General features: G+C 38.6%; 2 protein-coding genes across 2 annotated transcripts in view; both read right to left on the bottom strand.

Moving 5' to 3' along the window:
• The window catches only part of LOC148079012 (E3 ubiquitin-protein ligase RNF34-like), a 27,111-nt gene extending 23,459 nt beyond the window's left edge, over window positions 1-3,652 (bottom strand). The window contains exon 1 of the mRNA XM_087792126.1: window positions 3,527-3,652. Within this exon, the coding sequence (XP_087648252.1) occupies window positions 3,527-3,532 (6 nt within the window). The 5' untranslated portion in view covers window positions 3,533-3,652. The remainder of the gene's footprint in view (window positions 1-3,526) is intronic.
• A 3,237-nt stretch (window positions 3,653-6,889) lies between these two features.
• Window positions 6,890-20,259, bottom strand: LOC148079011 (uncharacterized). Its single transcript, XM_087790462.1, has 4 exons — window positions 18,848-20,259; window positions 16,014-16,077; window positions 9,241-9,282; window positions 6,890-8,042 (listed from the first exon to the last, which is right to left on the bottom strand). The coding sequence occupies exons 1-4, from the start codon at window positions 19,040-19,042 to the stop codon at window positions 7,675-7,677; spliced, it is 669 nt and encodes a 222-aa protein (XP_087646588.1). The 5' UTR covers window positions 19,043-20,259; the 3' UTR covers window positions 6,890-7,674.
• Between the last annotated feature and the right edge of the window lie 2,013 nt (window positions 20,260-22,272).

Genomic DNA, 22,272 nt, shown 5'->3' with positions numbered 1-22,272 from the left:
ACATACATACAGATATACACACACATATACATAAACACGCACAGATATACACATACATACAGATATACACACACATATACATAAACACGCACAGATATACACATACATACAGATATATACACACATAAACACACACACATATACATAAACACGCACAGATATACACATACATACAGATATACACACACATAAACACACACACATATACATAAACACGCACAGATATACACATACATACAGATATACACACACATAAACACACACACACATATACATAAACACGCACAGATATACACATACATACAGATATACACACACATAAACACACACACATATACATAAACACGCACAGATATACACATACATACAGATATACACACACATAAACACACACACATATACATAAACACGCACAGATATACACATACATACAGATATACACACACATAAACACGCACACATATACATAAACACGCACAGATATACACATACATACAGATATACACACACATAAACACGCACACATATACATATACACGCACAGATATACACATACATACAGATATACACATACATAAACACACACACATATACATAAACACGCACAGATATACACATACAGATATACACATACATAAACACACACACATATACATATACACGCACAGATATACACATACATACAGATATACACATACATAAACACACACACATATACATATACACGCACAGATATACACATACATACATATATACACACACATAAACACACACACATATACATAAACACGCACAGATATACACATACATACAGATATACACACACATAAACACACACACATATACATATACACGCACAGATATACACATACATACAGATATACACATACATAAACACACACACATATACATAAACACGCACAGATATACACATACATACAGATATACACACACATATACATAAACACGCACAGATATACACATACATACAGATATACACACACATAAACACACACACATATACATAAACACGCACAGATATACACACACATAAACACACACACATAAACACACACACATATACATAAACACGCACAGATATACACATACATACAGATATACACACACATAAACACACACACATATACATAAACACGCACAGATATACACATACATACAGATATACACACACATAAACACACACACATATACATAAACACGCACAGATATACACATACATACAGATATACACACACATAAACACACACACATATACATAAACACGCACAGATATACACATACATACAGATATACACACACATATACATAAACATGCACAGATATACACATACATACAGATATACACACACATATACATAAACACGCACAGATATACACATACATACAGATATATACACACATAAACACACACACATATACATAAACACGCACAGATATACACATACATACAGATATACACACACATAAACACACACACATATACATAAACATGCACAGATATACACATACGTACAGATATACACACACATAAACACACACACATATACATAAACACGCACAGATATACACATACATACAGATATACACACACATATACATAAACACGCACAGATATACACATACATACAGATATACACACACATATACATAAACACGCACAGATATACACATACATACAGATATATACACACATAAACACACACACATATACATAAACACGCACAGATATACACATACATACAGATATACACACACATAAACACACACACATATACATAAACACGCACAGATATACACATACATACAGATATACACACACATAAACACACACACACATATACATAAACACGCACAGATATACACATACATACAGATATACACACACATAAACACACACACATATACATAAACACGCACAGATATACACATACATACAGATATACACACACATAAACACACACACATATACATAAACATGCACAGATATACACATACATACAGATATACACACACATAAACACGCACACATATACATAAACACGCACAGATATACACATACATACAGATATACACACACATAAACACACACACATATACATAAACACGCACAGATATACACATACATACAGATATACACACACATAAACACGCACACATATACATAAACACGCACAGATATACACATACATACAGATATACACACACATAAACACACACACATATACATAAACACGCACAGATATACACATACATACAGATATACACATACATAAACACACACACATATACATATACACGCACAGATATACACATACATACAGATATACACATACATAAACACACACACATATACATAAACACGCACAGATATACACATACATACAGATATACACACACATAAACACACACACATATACATAAACACGCACAGATATACACATACATACAGATATACACATACATAAACACACACACATATACATAAACACGCACAGATATACACATACATACAGATATACACACACATAACAGATATATACAAATTCACACAGACACACACCTATATAGATACACACACATTAACACACACACACATATATACCCAAACACATGCTGACACACGTGCACACACACGGTGAGAGGAGACACACACACACACACACACACACACACACACACACACACACACACACACACACACACACTCAGTAAGAGGAGACACCGGTGTTTCTCCAGGGTGATCCCGAGCATCTCTTCTTCTTCTTCTATCTCTTCTTCTTCTTCTATCTCTCCTTGTCTCGTCTGCTCATGTCTTCCTCTCTTCTTCTATTGAATAGAATCTATACTATCCTCATGTCAGCTCTTCTTCCTCTCTTCTTCTTCTTCTTCTTCTTCTCTCTTCTTCTCTCCTCCTCTCTTCTTCTTCTTCTCTCCTCTCTTCTTCTTCTCTCCTCTCTTCTTCTTCTCTCCTCTCTTCTTCTATTGAATAGAATCTATACTATCCTCATGTCAGCTCTTCTTCCTCTCTTCTTCTTCTCCTCCTTTCTTCTTCTTCTTCTTCACTCCTCTCTTCTTCTCTCCTCTCTTCTTCTCTCCTCCTCTCTTCTTCTTCTCTCCTCTCTTCTTCTTCTCCTCCTTTCTTCTTCTTCTTCTTCTTCACTCCTCTCTTCTTCTCTCCTCTCTTCTTCTTCTTCTCTCCTCTCCTCTTCTTCTCTCCTCTCTTCTTCTTCTTCTCTCCTCTCCTCTTCTTCTCCTCCTCTCTTCTCTCCTGCAGCATCTAAAGCGGATTATTGCTCTGACGGTCATGGTCGCTGCAGCTCGAGTCACTGGAGTCTCAGCTTCACGACACACGGCAGCAGAACAAGAACGAGGCTCGACGCCGCGGCTCAGGTCTCACGAAGAAACACGAAGAATCACGAAGAATCACGAGAATCACGGGAATCACGAGAATCACGAACCGAATCATTTCATCCTCGACGGATCCGTCAGCGCACGAGCGTCTCACCTTCATGTTGCTCTAGATCATTCCACGATTCATGACGTCACAACCGTCGCGAGTGCAGCAGAGAATCAAACCATGACGTCTTCCCTCGATGCTGCTGCTGCCCGTGTGTGTGTGTGTGTGTGTGTGTGTGTGAGTGAGTGTGTGTGGAGTAAAGAATAACGTAATGGTCCAAGAGCAGCAGCGGCCAATCACAGCAGAGCTGGACGAGCTGGTATCTTTAGCAGCCAATCAGAGACGAGTCACGAGCTGAGTGGGCGGGACATATGAGAGACGTACACGTACAGCTTGACTTGTACTAAAGTACTTTCACTGCGATACTAAAGTACTTTTACTGTGATAATAAAGTACTTTTACTCTGATAATAAAGTACTTTTACTGTGATACTTAGTACTTTTACTGTGATGGGATTTTTGACTCATTTTATTTATTTAAAAATTAATTACACATCATTTTTCGATAATTATGATTCAATTACTGTCTGAGGAGGTTTTTTTTTTTACTTTCCACTTAAATTATTTGTATTTATTTATCATGATTTCCATGTTTTATTCATTGAATCATCATTGTTACTATGTGAACTGTACATATTAATAGAATGTGTGTAATTGTTTAATGCTGTGACAACTTTAATTTCCTTTGAACTCAAGATTCACTCAAAAAATCCGTTTATTTGTCATAAAATACCTTGAATTTAATACTAAAATTTAAACATTTGCTATTTATTTGGATCTCAATTCAGCAGGTTCTCGTGAATTTAAGTTCAAATGTTTAAAATATAGATTATATACGCAGATAAATGCAGCTAGCTGCTAGTAGCTAAGCTAGCAACTTGAACTTTGACCTACAATTAAAAAAGTTTTCTTAATCCATGACATTTGAGACTGAAATGAAACTGAACATGTAGAAATATTTAGTTATTTTAATATTATTACAGTACTTTGTACTGAAATATAAATTGTTCAAGTTCTTTGTTTCTCAGATAGTTTTTCATTCTTGTTATTATATTATTTTAGGAACATGTTTTCTTTCTCAAAATAAAAACATATACATTATTATATAATTTTTGTCCGTTTATTTTTTGTGTCTTTAGATAAATATGTGACATGAGGTGTCGAGCGAATCAGATGCAGTCCAACCACCAGGAAGAGCAAATAATACAATAGATAATGACAGATAATAATAGATAATAATAGATAGTAATAGAATAATAGATAATAATAAATAATAATAAATAATAATAAATAATAATAAATAATAATAAATAATAATAAATAATAATAAATTATAATAAATTATAATATAATAATAGATACTAATAAAATAATAGATATAAATAGATAATAATAGAATAATAGATACAATATAATAATAGATAGTAATAGAATAATATATAATAATAGAACAATGATGATAGAATAATAGATAATAAGTTAATAAGATAATAATAGATAATAATATAATAATATATAATAATGGATAATAATAGATAATAATGGATAATAATAGATAATAATGGATAATAATTGATAATAATAGATAATTATAGGTAATACTAGATACTAATAGATAATAATAGATCAAATAAGTCAGATTAAATCACCACCTGCTGCAAGGGTTTCAGTGTCATCTGGTCTCTGTGACGCTTAAAGAATAGATTTATAAAAGTCAAAACTACTGTAGAAAGGATGGGCTTTTATTTTGAAAAACACACAGTATAGATCGATGGATAAACTTTATTAGAATTAAAGATAAATTAATGAAAATCACAGGAAGCTTTGCATATTAGAAGAAATATAAACAGTTTTTTTTATCACAAATAATTTTGTAGATTTGAAAATAAAAATGTATCGAAAAATAATTTAATTAAAGTTGGTGTATAAATAATAAATGTAATTATTTAACCTAAATATACCAACTTGTCTAATGTATTTGATCGTGTGTGACAAATAATTCTGTTTTCTGACTCTATTCAAAATAAAGACTGAATTCGAAGTAGTTTTAATGGAATAAGGTTTAAAAGATTATCAAGAACACGAGACGAAACATGCTGCGCTATTTCTGTTGCTAATGTTCTGAACTCAACTCGTGCGCAGTCGTATTTACTGCCGCATTTAGCCCAGGCGTGTGCGTGTGCGCGCGCGCACCCACCGGTCTGCAGCGAGGAGATTAGAAGATGTTTATTCCGCTTCCCCGGTGAGCCCAGCAGGGGGCAGCAGAGTCGAGCTCGTTATTGACGCGACCCTCAGGGTCTTCACGCACGTGACTGACGCACGAGCTGCAGGGTCAGAGAACGAGGGTCTGACCAGAACCAACATCCTTCAAACACTGTTGCTTTCATTACCCATAACCGCGGTTCTCAGCGTGCGGAGGCCCCCGGGGGCCGCAGTGACACAGATTCACATCTGACCCAAATATTCCTCAAACTTTTTCTTCCAGGTTCAACTAAAAGAGGCAGAAGATTTGTCTCTTTAGTACATTTATTTAATATACATATATGTATATAAGATATACTCTACATATATTTATATATAATCAACCTTTTTCCCCCTTAATATATTTTCTATATCGGCAAGTTTTTTGGGAAAATATTTTAATTTATTTCAATTTTTGAACAAAGACATTTTTTTTTTGTTGATGTTTTTAAGCCACTTTTATTTTCCAATATATTTGTGATTAAAATAAATAAATAAACGAATTAATAAAACATATTTAATTTGATTAAAGCACCTTTTTTTTAATTGGTTCTGGTTTTGATTGAACGTTTTGTTAAAAATGTATTTTGAACTTTAAGAAACATTTGTTTTCTGTCAGATTGAAGCAAAAACTTTGTAGAAACAGATCAAGAATCTGTCGTCTCATCAATCCATCAATCAATCAATCAATCAATCAATCAATCAATCGATCGTTATGACATCTGACTCAGGAAAGTCAAGTCTGTCTAGAGTCACTTTGATTAAATGTATGTTCAAAGTTTATCATCAGAATATTAAATAAATTTCACTTTTCAAATGTTTAAACATTGATTTTTTTTATTGCAAAATATTAATGATTTAATTTGACAATTTCGATATTGAAAAGTTATTTTTTATCATATTCTTTTGATATTTTAATTAAATTAAATTAAAAATATAAATGTTCTGAAATCAATCATTTTTAATTCGTAGTATTTTAAACTCAATATAAAACGTTAAAATAATTGTGTCACAAACTACTTGATTTCCAGCCAATCACGTGACATGCAGACGATCACATGATCACATGAAGCGCACACTAGTGTTGGTTTATAAGTTTTTAGTTGGATTGAAAAACACTTGTGAAGACGAGTCAGTGAATGAAGGTTTTATTATTGAAAGTTATGACACTTTCACAAATGAACATTCACAGGATGAAGCTTAAAGAATAAACGTGCAAACATGATAGAGACAGACAAGGTCAACATGGTCACAGTAGAGTCCATCCCAGTTTCATTGGGCGAGAGGCAGGGGACACCCTGGACAGGACGCCAGTCTGTCGCAGTTGCTTTAACAAATAATTCACATCATAATCTTTTTAGTGAGAAGCTTCATTCAAATAGTTCAGAGCGCAACATTAGCTTGCTAACATTAGCATGCCAATGTTAACATGCTAAAGATGGCATGCTTATCATAGCATGTTTAGTTTAAATAATACTATCAAAGCATGTTTAGTTTAAATAATACTATCAAAGCATGTATAGTTTATATGATACTTTCAAAGCATGAGTAGCTATAAACTACATATCATAGCATGTTTAGTTTAAATAATACTATCATAGCATGTGTAGTTTATATAATAGTATTATAGCATGTGTAGCGTATTAACTATGTATCATAGCATGTGTAGTTTATATAATACTATCATAGCATGAGTAGCTTATTAACCATGTATCATAGCATGTTTAGTTTATATAATACTATCATAGCATGTGTAGTTTATATAATACTATCATAGCATGAGTAGCTTATTAACCATGTATCATAGCATGTGTAGTTTATATAATACTATCATAGCATGAGTAGCTTATTAACCATGTATCATAGCATGTTTAGTTTATATAATACTATCATAGCATGTGTAGTTTATATAATACTATCATAGCATGTGTACTTTAAATAATATGTATACACGACTCATGATATTGTAAACGCTCCGAATGAAGATCTGATGATAGTTACATTATTGTCGGGGATGTAAACCGAGACACGATCGTTCTCCAGGAGCTCGAAAACTTGTCCGATATACATGGTGTGTCTGTGTTTGAAAGAGCTCTTGCACTGAAGCGCTTCAGAAAAATACGCCATCTTGACTTGCTTGCTGTAGCTCGGACTCCATCTCTGCAGCCCGACCCGGAAGGCCTGGCGTCCGGTCTCGTTCCTGCCGCAGGCGTACGTCGCCGTCACGTAGACGAAGTAGAATCCTCGGTTCTGGATCACAATAGCCTGTCGCTCTGGTTCGAAACTCTCTCCGTAGATGAGCTGCCATTGGCCGTTCTCCAGCCCTGCAGGAGGAACATCACGAAAACTATCAGAAACACCACATGTGATGGTCAGAGGAGATACAAACTATAGAGTTCTGATGTTCTGTTTGGATCCATCTCTGTTTTTGAACTTCTTTCTTGGCAGTTCAAATATCATCACATGTCTAATCACAGTTTCCTGAAGACACTTGACAGTTTAAACTTTATAAAAGGGTCCATGTATTGTTAGATTTAAATTATTATACACTCTACGTATACGCCATACTTACATTAATGCTAAAAGATAATCAAAATATAAAGTATAACTTACTGGCTTGATCTAAGAGCTTAAACGTTTGACAAACATTCACAATCAACATTCCACTCAGACTGATTCACTGGTTCGAGACAAGCTTGGATCAGGATTAGATACGACACCAGTAATTTAAAACATCTGTTTATCTGCCAATCACACCTTAAATCGTAGATCAAAGAACGAAGACACACCCGGGAAAGGGGGGCTAAAAGACGGAAACCCCCGCCTGAGAACATTTGAATGATTAGATTACAAGAGAACAAATCAGGATGTCTCTCTGCAGGGGATCGGGACACAGGGAACTTGAGAAGACCATTTGGCCGGAAAGGACGACACCCTGGGCGGGAAATTTGCCTTAAATATAGCGATGTTTCTACAGATCGGGACCTTTTCTGCCCGAGGCTATTGACCTGTACAGTCGCCGGGAGAAAGCGTGTTCGATCGATTGTAAAGCTTGTATTTTGTTTGACCTGAAGCGGCGAATAAACGACCCGTGACACACTCTTGATTGTCCATCTCTCTCCACGAAGCAAAGCATAAGAACTGGGACGGGAAGTGACGTCGTGTAGGAGCGACAGGAATGGACTCTGTGATCAATTTACATGTCAAATCACAGTTTCCTGAAGACACTTTACAGTTCAAACGTTATGAAAGTGTCCATGTATGCATCAGGATCCAGTGGTCGGAGGTTCAGGAGCTTTAGATTTAATTGTTAAGATTGTTTCATTGAAGAAGTTCATGATGTCACTGTTGCTCAGATGTGTCAACAGATCCAGGATCCACTAGGTTTAGGTTTAGGATGAGAGTCAAGACAAGGTTTGGATTGTTCCTCTGGTTCTACTCTAGACATTAATACTTGGTTGGAACGACCATCATCCATGTTGACTTGAAAGACATTCAGTATCTGATCAAAGCAGAACTTACGGACGTGAACACTCATCCTCCGCGGGATCTTTTCTGCTGGATCTGAACAGAGAGAAAAGATCATAAGAACAAGATTTCTTTCCTTCACCAGATCCATGTGTAACATGTTTCAGTAGAACATGTGTGTAACATGTCTCAGTAGAACATGTGTGTAACATGTTTCAGTAGAACGTGTGTGTAACATGTTTCAGTAGAACGTGTGTGTATCATGTCTCAGTAGAACATGTGTGTAACATGTTTCAGTAGAACGTGTGTGTAACATGTTTCAGTAGAACGTGTGTGTATCATGTCTCAGTAGAACATGTGTGTATCATGTCTCAGTAGAACATGTGTGTATCATGTCTCAGTAGAACATGTGTGTAACATGTCTCAGTAGAACATGTGTGTAAAATGTTTCAGTAGAATGTGTGTGTATCATGTCTCAGTAGAACATGTGTGTATCATGTCTCAGTAGAACATGTGTGTAACATGTCTCAGTAGAACATGTGTGTAACATGTCTCAGTAGAACATGTGTGTATCATGTCTCAGTAGAACATGTGTGTAACATGTCTCAGTAGAACATGTGTGTAAAATGTTTCAGTAGAATGTGTGTGTATCATGTCTCAGTAGAACATGTGTGTATCATGTCTCAGTAGAACATGTGTGTAACATGTCTCAGTAGAACATGTGTGTAAAATGTTTCAGTAGAATGTGTGTGTAACATGTCTCAGTAGAACATGTGTGTATCATGTCTCAGTAGAACATGTGTGTAACATGTCTCAGTAGAACATGTGTGTAAAATGTTTCAGTAGAATGTGTGTGTATCATGTCTCAGTAGAACATGTGTGTATCATGTCTCAATAGAACATGTGTGTAACATGTCTCAGTAGAACATGTGTGTAACATGTCTCAGTAGAACGTGTGTGTATCATGTCTCAGTAGAACATGTGTGTAACATGTTTCAGTAGAACGTGTGTGTAACATGTTTCAGTAGAACGTGTGTGTAACATGTCTCAGTAGAACATGTGTGTAACATGTTTCAGTAGAACGTGTGTGTATCATGTCTCAGTAGAACATGTGTGTATCATGTCTCAGTAGAACATGTGTGTAACATGTTTCAGTAGAACGTGTGTGTAACATGTTTCAGTAGAACGTGTGTGTAACATGTTTCAGTAGAACGTGTGTGTATCATGTCTCAGTAGAACGTGTGTGTATCATGTCTCAGTAGAACATGTGTGTAACATGTTTCAGTAGAACGTGTGTGTAACATGTTTCAGTAGAACGTGTGTGTAACATGTCTCAGTAGAACATGTGTGTAACATGTCTCAGTAGAACATGTGTGTAACATGTTTCAGTAGAACGTGTGTGTATCATGTCTCAGTAGAACATGTGTGTATCATGTCTCAGTAGAACATGTGTGTAACATCTCTCAGTAGAACATGTGTGTAACATGTTTCAGTAGAACATGTGTGTAACATGTTGTCTCAGTAGAACGTGTGTGTAACATGTCTCAGTAGAACATGTTACACACACGTTCTACTGAAACATGTTACAGTAGAACGTGTGTGTAACATGTCTCAGTAGAACATGTGTGTAACATGTCTCAGTAGAACATGTGTGTAACATGTTTCAGTAGAACGTGTGTGTAACATGTTTTAGTAGAACGTGTGTGTAACATGTCTCAGTAGAACGTGTGTAACATGTCTCAGTAGAACATGTGTGTAACATCTTTCAGTAGAACGTGTGTGTAACATGTCTCAGTAGAACGTGTGTGTAACATGTCTCAGTAGAACATGTGTGTAACATGTTTCAGTAGAACGTGTGTGTAACATGTTTCAGTAGAACATGTGTGTAACATGTCTCAGTAGAACATGTGTGTAACATGTCTCAGTAGAACATGTGTGTAACATGTCTCAGTAGAACGTGTGTGTAACATGTCTCAGTAGAACATGTGTGTAACATGTCTCAGTAGAACGTGTGTGTAACATGTCTCAGTAGAACGTGTGTGTAACATGTCTCAGTAGAACGTGTGTGTAACATGTCTCAGTAGAACGTGTGTGTAACATGTTGTCTCAGTAGAACGTGTGTGTAACATGTCTCAGTAGAACGTGTGTGTAACATGTTCTCTCAGTAGAACGTGTGTGTAACATGTCTCAGTAGAACGTGTGTGTAACATGTTGTCTCAGTAGAACGTGTGTGTAACATGTCTCAGTAGAACGTGTGTGTAACATGTTGTCTCAGTAGAACGTGTGTGTAACATGTCTCAGTAGAATGTGTGTGTAACATGTTGTCTCAGTAGAACGTGTGTGTAACATGTCTCAGTAGAACATGTGTGTAACATGTCTCAGTAGAACGTGTGTGTAACATGTCTCAGTAGAACGTGTGTGTAACATGTTGTCTCAGTAGAACGTGTGTGTAACATGTTGTCTCAGTAGAACGTGTGTGTAACATGTCTCAGTAGAACGTGTGTGTAACATGTCTCAGTAGATTGGTGTGTAACATGTCTCAGTAGAACGTGTGTGTAACATGTTGTCTCAGTAGAACGTGTGTGTAACATGTTGTCTCAGTAGAACGTGTGTGTAACATGTCTCAGTAGAACGTGTGTGTAACATGTTGTCTCAGTAGAACGTGTGTGTAACATGTTGTCTCGGTAGAACGTGTGTGTAACATGTCTCAGTAGAACGTGTGTGTAACATGTTGTCTCAGTAGAACGTGTGTGTAACATGTCTCAGTAGAACGTGTGTGTAACATGTCTCAGTAGAACGTGTGTGTAACATGTCTCAGTAGAACGTGTGTGTAACATGTCTCAGTAGATTGGTGTGTAACATGTCTCAGTAGAACGTGTGTGTAACATGTTGTCTCAGTAGAACGTGTGTGTAACATGTTGTCTCAGTAGAACGTGTGTGTAACATGTCTCAGTAGAACGTGTGTGTAACATGTCTCAGTAGAACGTGTGTGTAACATGTTGTCTCAGTAGAACGTGTGTGTAACATGTCTCAGTAGAACGTGTGTGTAACATGTCTCAGTAGAACGTGTGTGTAACATGTTGTCTCAGTAGAACGTGTGTGTAACATGTCTCAGTAGAACGTGTGTGTAACATGTCTCAGTAGAACGTGTGTGTAACATGTCTCAGTAGAACGTGTGTGTAACATGTTGTCTCAGTAGAACGAGTGTGTAACATGTTGTCTCAGTAGAACGTGTGTGTAACATGTCTCAGTAGAACGTGTGTGTAACATGTCTCAGTAGAACGTGTGTGTAACATGTCTCAGTAGAACGTGTGTGTAACATGTTGTCTCAGTAGAACGTGTGTGTAACATGTTGTCTCAGTAGAACGTGTGTGTAACATGTCTCAGTAGAACGTGTGTGTAACATGTCTCAGTAGAACGTGTGTGTAACATGTCTCAGTAGAACGTGTGTGTAACATGTTGTCTCAGTAGAACGTGTGTTTAACATTTTTCAGTAGAACGTGTGTGTAACATGTTGTCTCAGTAGAACGTGTGTGTAACATGTCTCAGTAGAACGTGTGTGTAACATGTCTCAGTAGAACGTGTGTGTAACATGTTGTCTCAGTAGAACGTGTGTGTAACATGTCTCAGTAGAACGTGTGTGTAACATGTCTCAGTAGAACGTGTGTGTAACATGTCTCAGTAGAACGTGTGTGTAACATGTTGTCTCAGTAGAACGTGTGTGTAACATGTCTCAGTAGAACGTGTGTGTAACATGTCTCAGTAGAACGTGTTGGTAACATGTCGCAGTAGAACGTGTGTGTAACATGTCTCAGTAGAACGTGTGTGTAACATGTCTCAGTAGAACGTGTGTGTAACATGTCTCAGTAGAACGTGTGTGTAACATGTCTCAGTAGAACGTGTGTGTAACATGTCGCAGTAGAACGTGTGTGTAACATGTCTCAGTAGAAAGTGTGTGTAACATGTTGTCTCAGTAGAACGTGTGTTTAACATGTCGCAGTAGAAAGTGTGTGTAACATGTCTCAGTAGAACGTGTGTGTAACATGTTGTCTCAGTAGAACGTGTGTGTAACATGTCTCAGTAGAACGTGTGTGTAACATGTCTCAGTAGAACGTGTGTGTAACATGTCTCAGTAGAACGTGTGTGTAACATGTCTCAGTAGAACGTGTGTGTAACATGTCTCAGTAGAACGTGTGTGTAACATGTCTCAGTAGAACGTGTGTTTAACATGTCGCAGTAGAACGTGTGTGTAACATGTCTCAGTAGAACGTGTGTGTAACATGTTGTCTCAGTAGAACGTGTGTGTAACATGTCTCAGTAGAACGTGTGTGTAACATGTTGTCTCAGTAGAACGTGTGTGTAACATGTCTCAGTAGAACGTGTGTGTAACATGTCTCAGTAGAACGTGTGTGTAACATGTCTCAGTAGAACGTGTGTGTAACATGTCTCAGTAGAACGTGTGTGTAACATGTTATCTCAGTAGAACGTGTGTGTAACATGTCTCAGTAGAACGTGTGTGTAACATGTTGTCTCAGTAGAACGTGTGTGTAACATGTCTCAGTAGAACGTGTGTGTAACATGTCTCAGTAAAACGTGTGTGTAACATGTTGTCTCAGTAGAACGTGTGTGTAACATGTTGTCTCAGTAGAACGTGTTTGTAACATGTTGTCTCAGCAGAACGTGTGTGTAACATGTCTCAGTAGAATGTGTGTGTAACATGTCTCAGTAGAACGTGTGTGTAACATGTCTCAGTAGAACGTGTGTGTAACATGTCGCAGTAGAACGTGTGTGTAACATGTCTCAGTAGAACGTGTGTGTAACATGTCTCAGTAGAAAGTGTGTGTAACATGTTGTCTCAGTAGAACGTGTGTTTAACATGTCGCAGTAGAACGTGTGTGTAACATGTCTCAGTAGAACGTGTGTGTAACATGTTGTCTCAGTAGAACGTGTGTGTAACATGTTGTCTCAGTAGAACATATGTTTAACATGTCTCAGTAGAACGTGTGTGTAACATGTTGTCTCAGTAGAACGTGTGTGTAACATGTCTCAGTAGAACGTGTGTGTAACATGTCTCAGTAGAACGTGTGTGTAACATGTCTCAGTAGAACGTGTGTGTAACATGTCTCAGTAGAACGTGTGTGTAACATGTCTCAGTAGAACGTGTGTGTAACATGTCTCAGTAGAACGTGTGTGTAACATGTCGCAGTAGAACGTGTGTGTAACATGTCTCAGTAGAACGTGTGTGTAACATGTCTCAGTAGAAAGTGTGTGTAATATGTTGTCTCAGTAGAACGTGTGTTTAACATGTCGCAGTAGAACGTGTGTGTAACATGTCTCAGTAGAACGTGTGTGTAACATGTTGTCTCAGTAGAACGTGTGTGTAACATGTCTCAGTAGAACGTGTGTGTAACATGTCTCAGTAGAACGTGTGTGTAACATGTCTCAGTAGAACGTGTGTGTAACATGTCTCAGTAGAACGTGTGTGTAACATGTCTCAGTAGAACGTGTGTGTAACATGTCTCAGTAGAACGTGTGTGTAACATGTTGTCTCAGTAGAACGTGTGTGTAACATGTCTTAGTAGAACGTGTGTGTAACATGTCTCAGTAGAACGTGTGTGTAACATGTTGTCTCAGTAGAACGTGTGTGTAACATGTTGTCTCAGTAGAACATGTGTGTAACATGTTGTCTCAGTAGAACGTGTGTGTAACATGTTGTCTCAGTAGAACGTGTGTGTAACATGTTGTCTCAGTAGAACGTGTTTGTAACATGTTGTCTCAGTAGAACGTGTGTGTAACATGTTGTCTCAGTAGAACGTGTTTGTAACATGTTGTCTCAGCAGAACGTGTGTGTAACATGTCTCAGTAGAATGTGTGTGTAACATGTCTCAGTAGAACGTGTGTGTAACATGTCTCAGTAGAACGTGTGTGTAACATGTCTCAGTAGAACGTGTGTGTAACATGTCTCAGTAGAAAGTGTGTGTAACATGTTGTCTCAGTAGAACGTGTGTTTAACATGTCGCAGTAGAACGTGTGTGTAACATGTCTCAGTAGAACGTGTGTGTAACATGTTGTCTCAGTAGAACGTGTGTGTAACATGTTGTCTCAGTAGAACATATGTTTAACATGTCTCAGTAGAACGTGTGTGTAACATGTTGTCTCAGTAGAACGTGTGTGTAACATGTCTCAGTAGAACGTGTGTGTAACATGTCTCAGTAGAACGTGTGTGTAACATGTCTCAGTAGAACGTGTGTGTAACATGTCTCAGTAGAACGTGTGTGTAACATGTCTCAGTAGAACGTGTGTGTAACATGTCTCAGTAGAACGTGTGTGTAACATGTCGCAGTAGAACGTGTGTGTAACATGTCTCAGTAGAACGTGTGTGTAACATGTCTCAGTAGAAAGTGTGTGTAACATGTTGTCTCAGTAGAACGTGTGTTTAACATGTCGCAGTAGAACGTGTGTGTAACATGTCTCAGTAGAACGTGTGTGTAACATGTTGTCTCAGTAGAACGTGTGTGTAACATGTCTCAGTAGAACGTGTGTGTAACATGTCTCAGTAGAACGTGTGTGTAACATGTCTCAGTAGAACGTGTGTGTAACATGTCTCAGTAGAACGTGTGTGTAACATGTTGTCTCAGTAGAACGTGTGTGTAACATGTTGTCTCAGTAGAACGTGTGTGTAACATGTTGTCTCAGTAGAACGTGTGTGTAACATGTTGTCTCAGTAGAACGTGTGTGTAACATGTTGTCTCAGTAGAACGTGTTTGTAACATGTTGTCTCAGCAGAACGTAACAGGCTTAAAATGATGTACACAACTTTCACATACCTGTAGACCCTGAAGGACAAAATGTTCGGTTCTCTAACTTCTCTGGACTGGGGACGACTGGAGTCTAGACACACACACACACACACACACACACATACACATACACACACCCCCCCCCCCACACACACACACACACACCCCCCCCCCCCCCCCCCCCCCCACACACACACACACACACACACACACACACATACACACACACACACACTATGAATGAAATTGAATTGAATCATCATCAATAAAAAACATGGTTTTAAATTATAATTTAGAAAAGAAAATTACTTTTCAAATTCAAATAATTTAAAAATAGTTTTTACTACTTTACTTTTTAAATTCAATATAAATGTTGTTATAATAGAGTCTCCAGACTAAACCAACAGATCTCAGAGATACTGATCAAACTTCCAGGCAATCATGTGACGAGCAGGTGATCATTTGCTGATGACATCCAGCTGTTGATCAGCTGATCAGAGGCTGAACTTAGTCAAGTGTTGCTAGAAATCAAACAATGAGTGAAAACACTTTGAAGCTAAATGTGGACAAAAGTCAAACTCTGGTGATTGTTGATGATAAAGTTCAGGGTTGAGTCAGTACTTGAGTGACTTATGTCAGTCAAACTGAGGAACCTGGTGTTTGATGAATGTTTCTAGTTCAACTCTGAACAAAACTGACCAGAAACTGTTCAACTGAGAAAATAAACTTAAATGTTGTCACAACATGATGTTATAATGTGTTTGTGTCTTTGACACTATTGTAACAGTTTATTTTGTGTCCAAACAAGAACTACTGTCTCGCCTGCAGTTCATACTAAACTCATCTGAGCTGCTCTAGTAGAATAACTCACATTTCTCCTTCAAACTCTTCACTGGCTTCCAGTTACTTTCAGGATCATTTTAAAATTCTGGTTCTTACTTTCAGATCTATTCATGGTCAGACCTTCCATCAGTGATCTGATCCAGACTTACACCCCAGCTCGGGCTCTGAGGTCTGTGGATCAGAATCTACTGATGGTTCCTGAACTTCAGGACCAGAGGAGAGAAATCCTTCCAGACTGTTGCTCCTAAGCTTTGGAACCATCTCTGTGTTTGATGATCTACTGACTCCTTCAAGAAACATCTGTGTTTGATGATCTACTGACTCCTTCAAGAAACATGTGTGTTTGATGATCTACTGACTCCTTCAAGAAACATCTCTGTGTTTGATGATCTACTGACTCCTTCAAGAAACATCTGTGTTTGATGATCTACTGACTCCTTCAAGAAACATCTGTGTTTGATGATCTACTGACTCCTTCAAGAAACATCTGTGTTTGATGATCTACTGACTCCTTCAAGAAACATCTGTGTTTGATGATCTACTGACTCCTTCAAGAAACATCTGTGTTTGATGATCTACTGACTCCTTCAAGAAACATCTGTGTTTGATGATCTACTGACTCCTTCAAGAAACATCTGTGTTTGATGATCTACTGACTCCTTCAAGAAACATCTGTGTTTGATGATCTACTGACTCCTTCAAGAAACATCTGTGTTTGATGATCTACTGACTCCTTCAAGAAACATGTGTGTTTGATGATCTACTGACTCCTTCAAGAAACATGTGTGTTTGATGATCTACTGACTCCTTCAAGAAACATCTGTGTTTGATGATCTACTGACTCCTTCAAGAAACATGTGTGTTTGATGATCTACTGACTCCTTCAAGAAACATCTGTGTTTGATGATCTACTGACTCCTTCAAGAAACATCTGTGTTTGATGATCTACTGACTCCTTTAAGAAACATGTGTGTTTGATGATCTACTGACTCCTTCAAGAAACATGTGTGTTTGATGATCTACTGACTCCTTCAAGAAACATCTGTGTTTGATGATCTACTGACTCCTTCAAGAAACATCTGTGTTTGATGATCTACTGACTCCTTCAAGAAACATGTGTGTTTGATGATCTACTGACTCCTTCAAGAAACATCTCTGTGTTTGATGATCTACTGACTCCTTCAAGAAACATGTGTGTTTGATGATCTACTGACTCCTTCAAGAAACATCTCTGTGTTTGATGATCTACTGACTCCTTCAAGAAACATGTGTGTTTGTTGATCTACTGACTCCTTCAAGAAACATCTGTGTTTGATGATCTACTGACTCCTTCAAGAAACATCTCTGTGTTTGATGATCTACTGACTCCTTCAAGAAACATCTGTGTTTGATGATCTACTGACTCCTTCAAGAAACATCTGTGTTTGATGATCTACTGACTCCTTCAAGAAACATCTGTGTTTGATGATCTACTGACTCCTTCAAGAAACATCTGTGTTTGATGATCTACTGACTCCTTCAAGAAACATCTGTGTTTGATGATCTACTGACTCCTTCAAGAAACATCTCAAGACACATTGATTTGAGCTTTTCCTTGATTCTCTTGTGTTTGTCTCAGTTTTATCTTGATCATTTAAAGTATATATTTTATTGAGTATTGCTTTGATTGGTTAAGTTCTTTGTGACCCTGGTCTAGAAAAGCTCTATAAATATAAATGACTTACTCTTGTTGCACACAAGTAAAAAAAGGATACGAATGCGAATCTAAAAAAAATGTATTTGTTTTAATTAAGACATTAAACACTACCTTTCCTTTATTTCAAACTATTTAAATGTTTTAATTTATTAATTAAAAAATCAACAATTTTAACCTTAAAGTTATCAAATGAAGTGAATGAAATAATGTAAACAAAAAAACAGCAGAATTTCAGAAACAAAATTCAAGGTTAAACAAGGAGGAGAAGAAGGAGAAGCGAGGGAATATTCGGTGTTTCTACTTCAACATGTGAAAGTAGTACCTTCGGTGCCATCAGCGAAGACAGGTGGCCTGAGCTGGTGAAGATGATGAAGAGGAGGCAGCAGAGCATCATGAGGAGGCTGAGGCTCCTGGTCCTCGTCTCCTGTCTCTTCATGTCCCGACAGTGTCTGATCAGGATCTGCAGGGTCTGGTCTCCACCTGTGGATCCTCTCCTGGTCCACGAGTCGCCTTTCATCCTGGAACTGCTGAGGTCAAGACAGTCTGAAGCAGCTCTTGGTGCCTCCTTTTAAAATGTCCTTCACCCACTCAATATAGAAGTTCCACCCCTTGGAAAACAGAAAGTATCAGCTCCAGCTGTGCTTGTTTTTTTTTTATTACAGTTGACAATTATTTGATTATAGTTGAAAATCATTTGATTATAGATGAAAATTGATTGATTATAGTTGAAAATTGTTTGATTACAGTTGAAAATTGTTTGGTTATAGTTGAAAATTGTTTGATTACAGTTGAAAATTGTTTGATTATAGTTGAAAATTGTTTGATTGATGTTTGTCTTCAATCATCAGTCCATGTGTTTACAATCATTTGACTTAAACTCACTTCAAATCCAACATGTTGCAACAAGTCTTGATGAACAACATCTGAAAAATCATCATCCGACCTAGATGTAGGATAAGCCAGAGTGAAGAAGACTGTACTGTACTACATACTACTGCTAGACTATGTTCCACATGTTGATCCATCTGCCTTTGAATAAAGTGGATGAAGTAAGTTACCGACTCCCTTCTACAACAATACAACAAGTCCAGACTAGTCTACAGTGTGGTTGTTATCTAGTCCAGACTAGCCTATCGTGTGGTTGTTATCTAGTCCAGACTAGCCTATCGTGTGGTTGTTATCTAGTCCAGACTAGCCTATCGTGTGGTTGTTATCTAGTCCAGACTAGTCTACTGTGTGGTTGTAATCTAGTCCAGACTAGCCTACCGTGTGGTTGTTATCTAGTCCAGACTAGCCTATCGTGTAGTTGTTATCTAGTCCAGACTAGCCTATCGTGTGGTTGTTATTTAGTCCAGACTAGTCTACTGTGTGGTTGTAATCTAGTCCAGACTAGCCTACCATGTGGTTGTTATCTAGTCCAGACTAGCCTATCGTGTGGTTGTTATCTAGTCCAGACTAGCCTATCGTGTGGTTGTTATCTAGTCCAGACTAGCCTATCGTGTGGTTGTTATCTAGTCCAGACTAGTCTACTGTGTGGTTGTAATCTATTTCAGACTAGCCTACCGTGTGGTTGTTATCTAGTACAGACTAGTCTACCGCGTGGTTGTGTTCTTGCCCAGACTAGTCTACCGTGTGGTTGTGTTCTGGTCCAGACTAGTCTACAGTGTGGTTGTGTTCTAGTCCAGACTAGTCTACCGTGTGGTTGTGTTCTAGTCCAGACTAGTCTACCGTGTGGTTGTGTTCTGGTCCAGACTAGTCTACAGTGTGGTTGTGTTCTAGTCCAGACTAGTCTACCGTGTGGTTGTGTTCTAGTCCAGACTAGTCTACCGTGTGGTTGTGTTCTGGTCCAGACTAGTCTACAGTGTGGTTGGGTTCTGGTCCAGACTAGTCTACAGTGTGGTTGTGTTCTGGTCCAGACTAGTCTACAGTGTGGTTGTGTTCTGGTCCAGACTAGTCTACAGTGTGGTTGTGTTCTGGTCCAGACTAGTCTACAGTGTGGTTGTGTTCTGGTCCAGACTAGTCTACAGTGTGGTTGTGTTCTAGTCCAGACTAGTCTACCGTGTGGTTGTGTTCTAGTCCAGACTAGTCTACCGTGTGGTTGTGTTCTGGTCCAGACTAGTCTACAGTGTGGTTGTGTTCTGGTCCAGACTAGTCTACAGTGTGGTTGTGTTCTGGTCCAGACTAGTCTACAGTGTGGTTGTGTTCTGGTCCAGACTAGTCTACAGTATGGTTGTGTTCTGGTCCAGACTAGTCTACCGTGTGGTTGTGTTCTGGTCCAGACTAGTCTACCGTGTGGTTGTGTTCTGGTCCAGACTAGTCTACAGTGTAGTTGTGTTCTGGTCCAGACTAGTCTACAGTGTGGTTGTGTTCTGGTCCAGACTAGTCTACCGTGTGGTTGTGTTCTAGTCCAGACTAGTCTACCGTGTGGTTGTGTTCTGGTCCAGACTAGTCTACCGTGTGGTTGTGTTCTGGTCCAGACTAGTCTACAGTGTGGTCGTGTTCTGGTCCAGACTAGTCTACAGTGTGGTTGTGTTCTGGTCCAGACTAGTCTACAGTGTGGTTGTGTTCTGGTCCAGACTAGTCTACAGTGTGGTTGTGTTCTGGTCCAGACTAGTCTACAGTGTGGTTGTGTTCTAGTCCAGACTAGTCTACCGTGTGGTTGTGTTCTAGTCCAGACTAGTCTACCGTGTGGTTGTGTTCTGGTCCAGACTAGTCTACAGTGTGGTTGTGTTCTGGTCCAGACTAGTCTACAGTGTGGTTGTGTTCTGGTCCAGACTAGTCTACCGTGTGGTTGTGTTCTGGTCCAGACTAGTCTACCGTGTGGTTGTGTTCTGGTCCAGACTAGTCTACAGTGTGGTTGTGTTCTGGTCCAGACTAGTCTACAGTGTGGTTGTGTTCTGGTCCAGACTAGTCTACCGTGTGGTTGTGTTCTAGTCCAGACTAGTCTACCGTGTGGTTGTGTTCTGGTCCAGACTAGTCTACCGTGTGGTTGTGTTCTGGTCCAGACTAGTCTACAGTGTGGTTGTGTTCTGGTCCAGACTAGTCTACAGTGTGGTTGTGTTCTGGTCCAGACTAGTCTACAGTGTGGTTGTGTTCTGGTCCAGACTAGTCTACCGTGTGGTTGTGTTCTAGTCCAGACTAGTCTACCGTGTGGTTGTGTTCTGGTCCAGACTAGTCTACCGTGTGGTTGTGTTCTGGTCCAGACTAGTCTACCGTGTGGTCGTGTTCTGGTCCAGACTAGTCTACAGTGTGGTTGTGTTCTGGTCCAGACTAGTCTACAGTGTGGTTGTGTTCTGGTCCAGACTAGTCTACAGTGTGGTTGTGTTCTGGTCCAGACTAGTCTACAGTGTGGTTGTGTTCTAGTCCAGACTAGTCTACCGTGTGGTTGTGTTCTAGTCCAGACTAGTCTACCGTGTGGTTGTGTTCTGGTCCAGACTAGTCTACAGTGTGGTTGTGTTCTGGTCCAGACTAGTCTACAGTGTGGTTGTGTTCTGGTCCAGACTAGTCTACCGTGTGGTTGTGTTCTGGTCCAGACTAGTCTACCGTGTGGTTGTGTTCTGGTCCAGACTAGTCTACAGTGTGGTTGTGTTCTGGTCCAGACTAGTCTACAGTGTGGTTGTGTTCTGGTCCAGACTAGTCTACCGTGTGGTTGTGTTCTAGTCCAGACTAGTCTACCGTGTGGTTGTGTTCTGGTCCAGACTAGTCTACCGTGTGGTTGTGTTCTGGTCCAGACTAGTCTACAGTGTG

This window comes from Callionymus lyra, chromosome 5, assembly GCF_982586985.1.
Source record: "Callionymus lyra chromosome 5, fCalLyr1.hap1.1, whole genome shotgun sequence".
NCBI lineage: Eukaryota > Metazoa > Chordata > Actinopteri > Syngnathiformes > Callionymidae > Callionymus > Callionymus lyra.
Note: the sequence above shows the minus strand (reverse complement) of the source record. Positions and strands in the feature narration are given on the sequence as shown.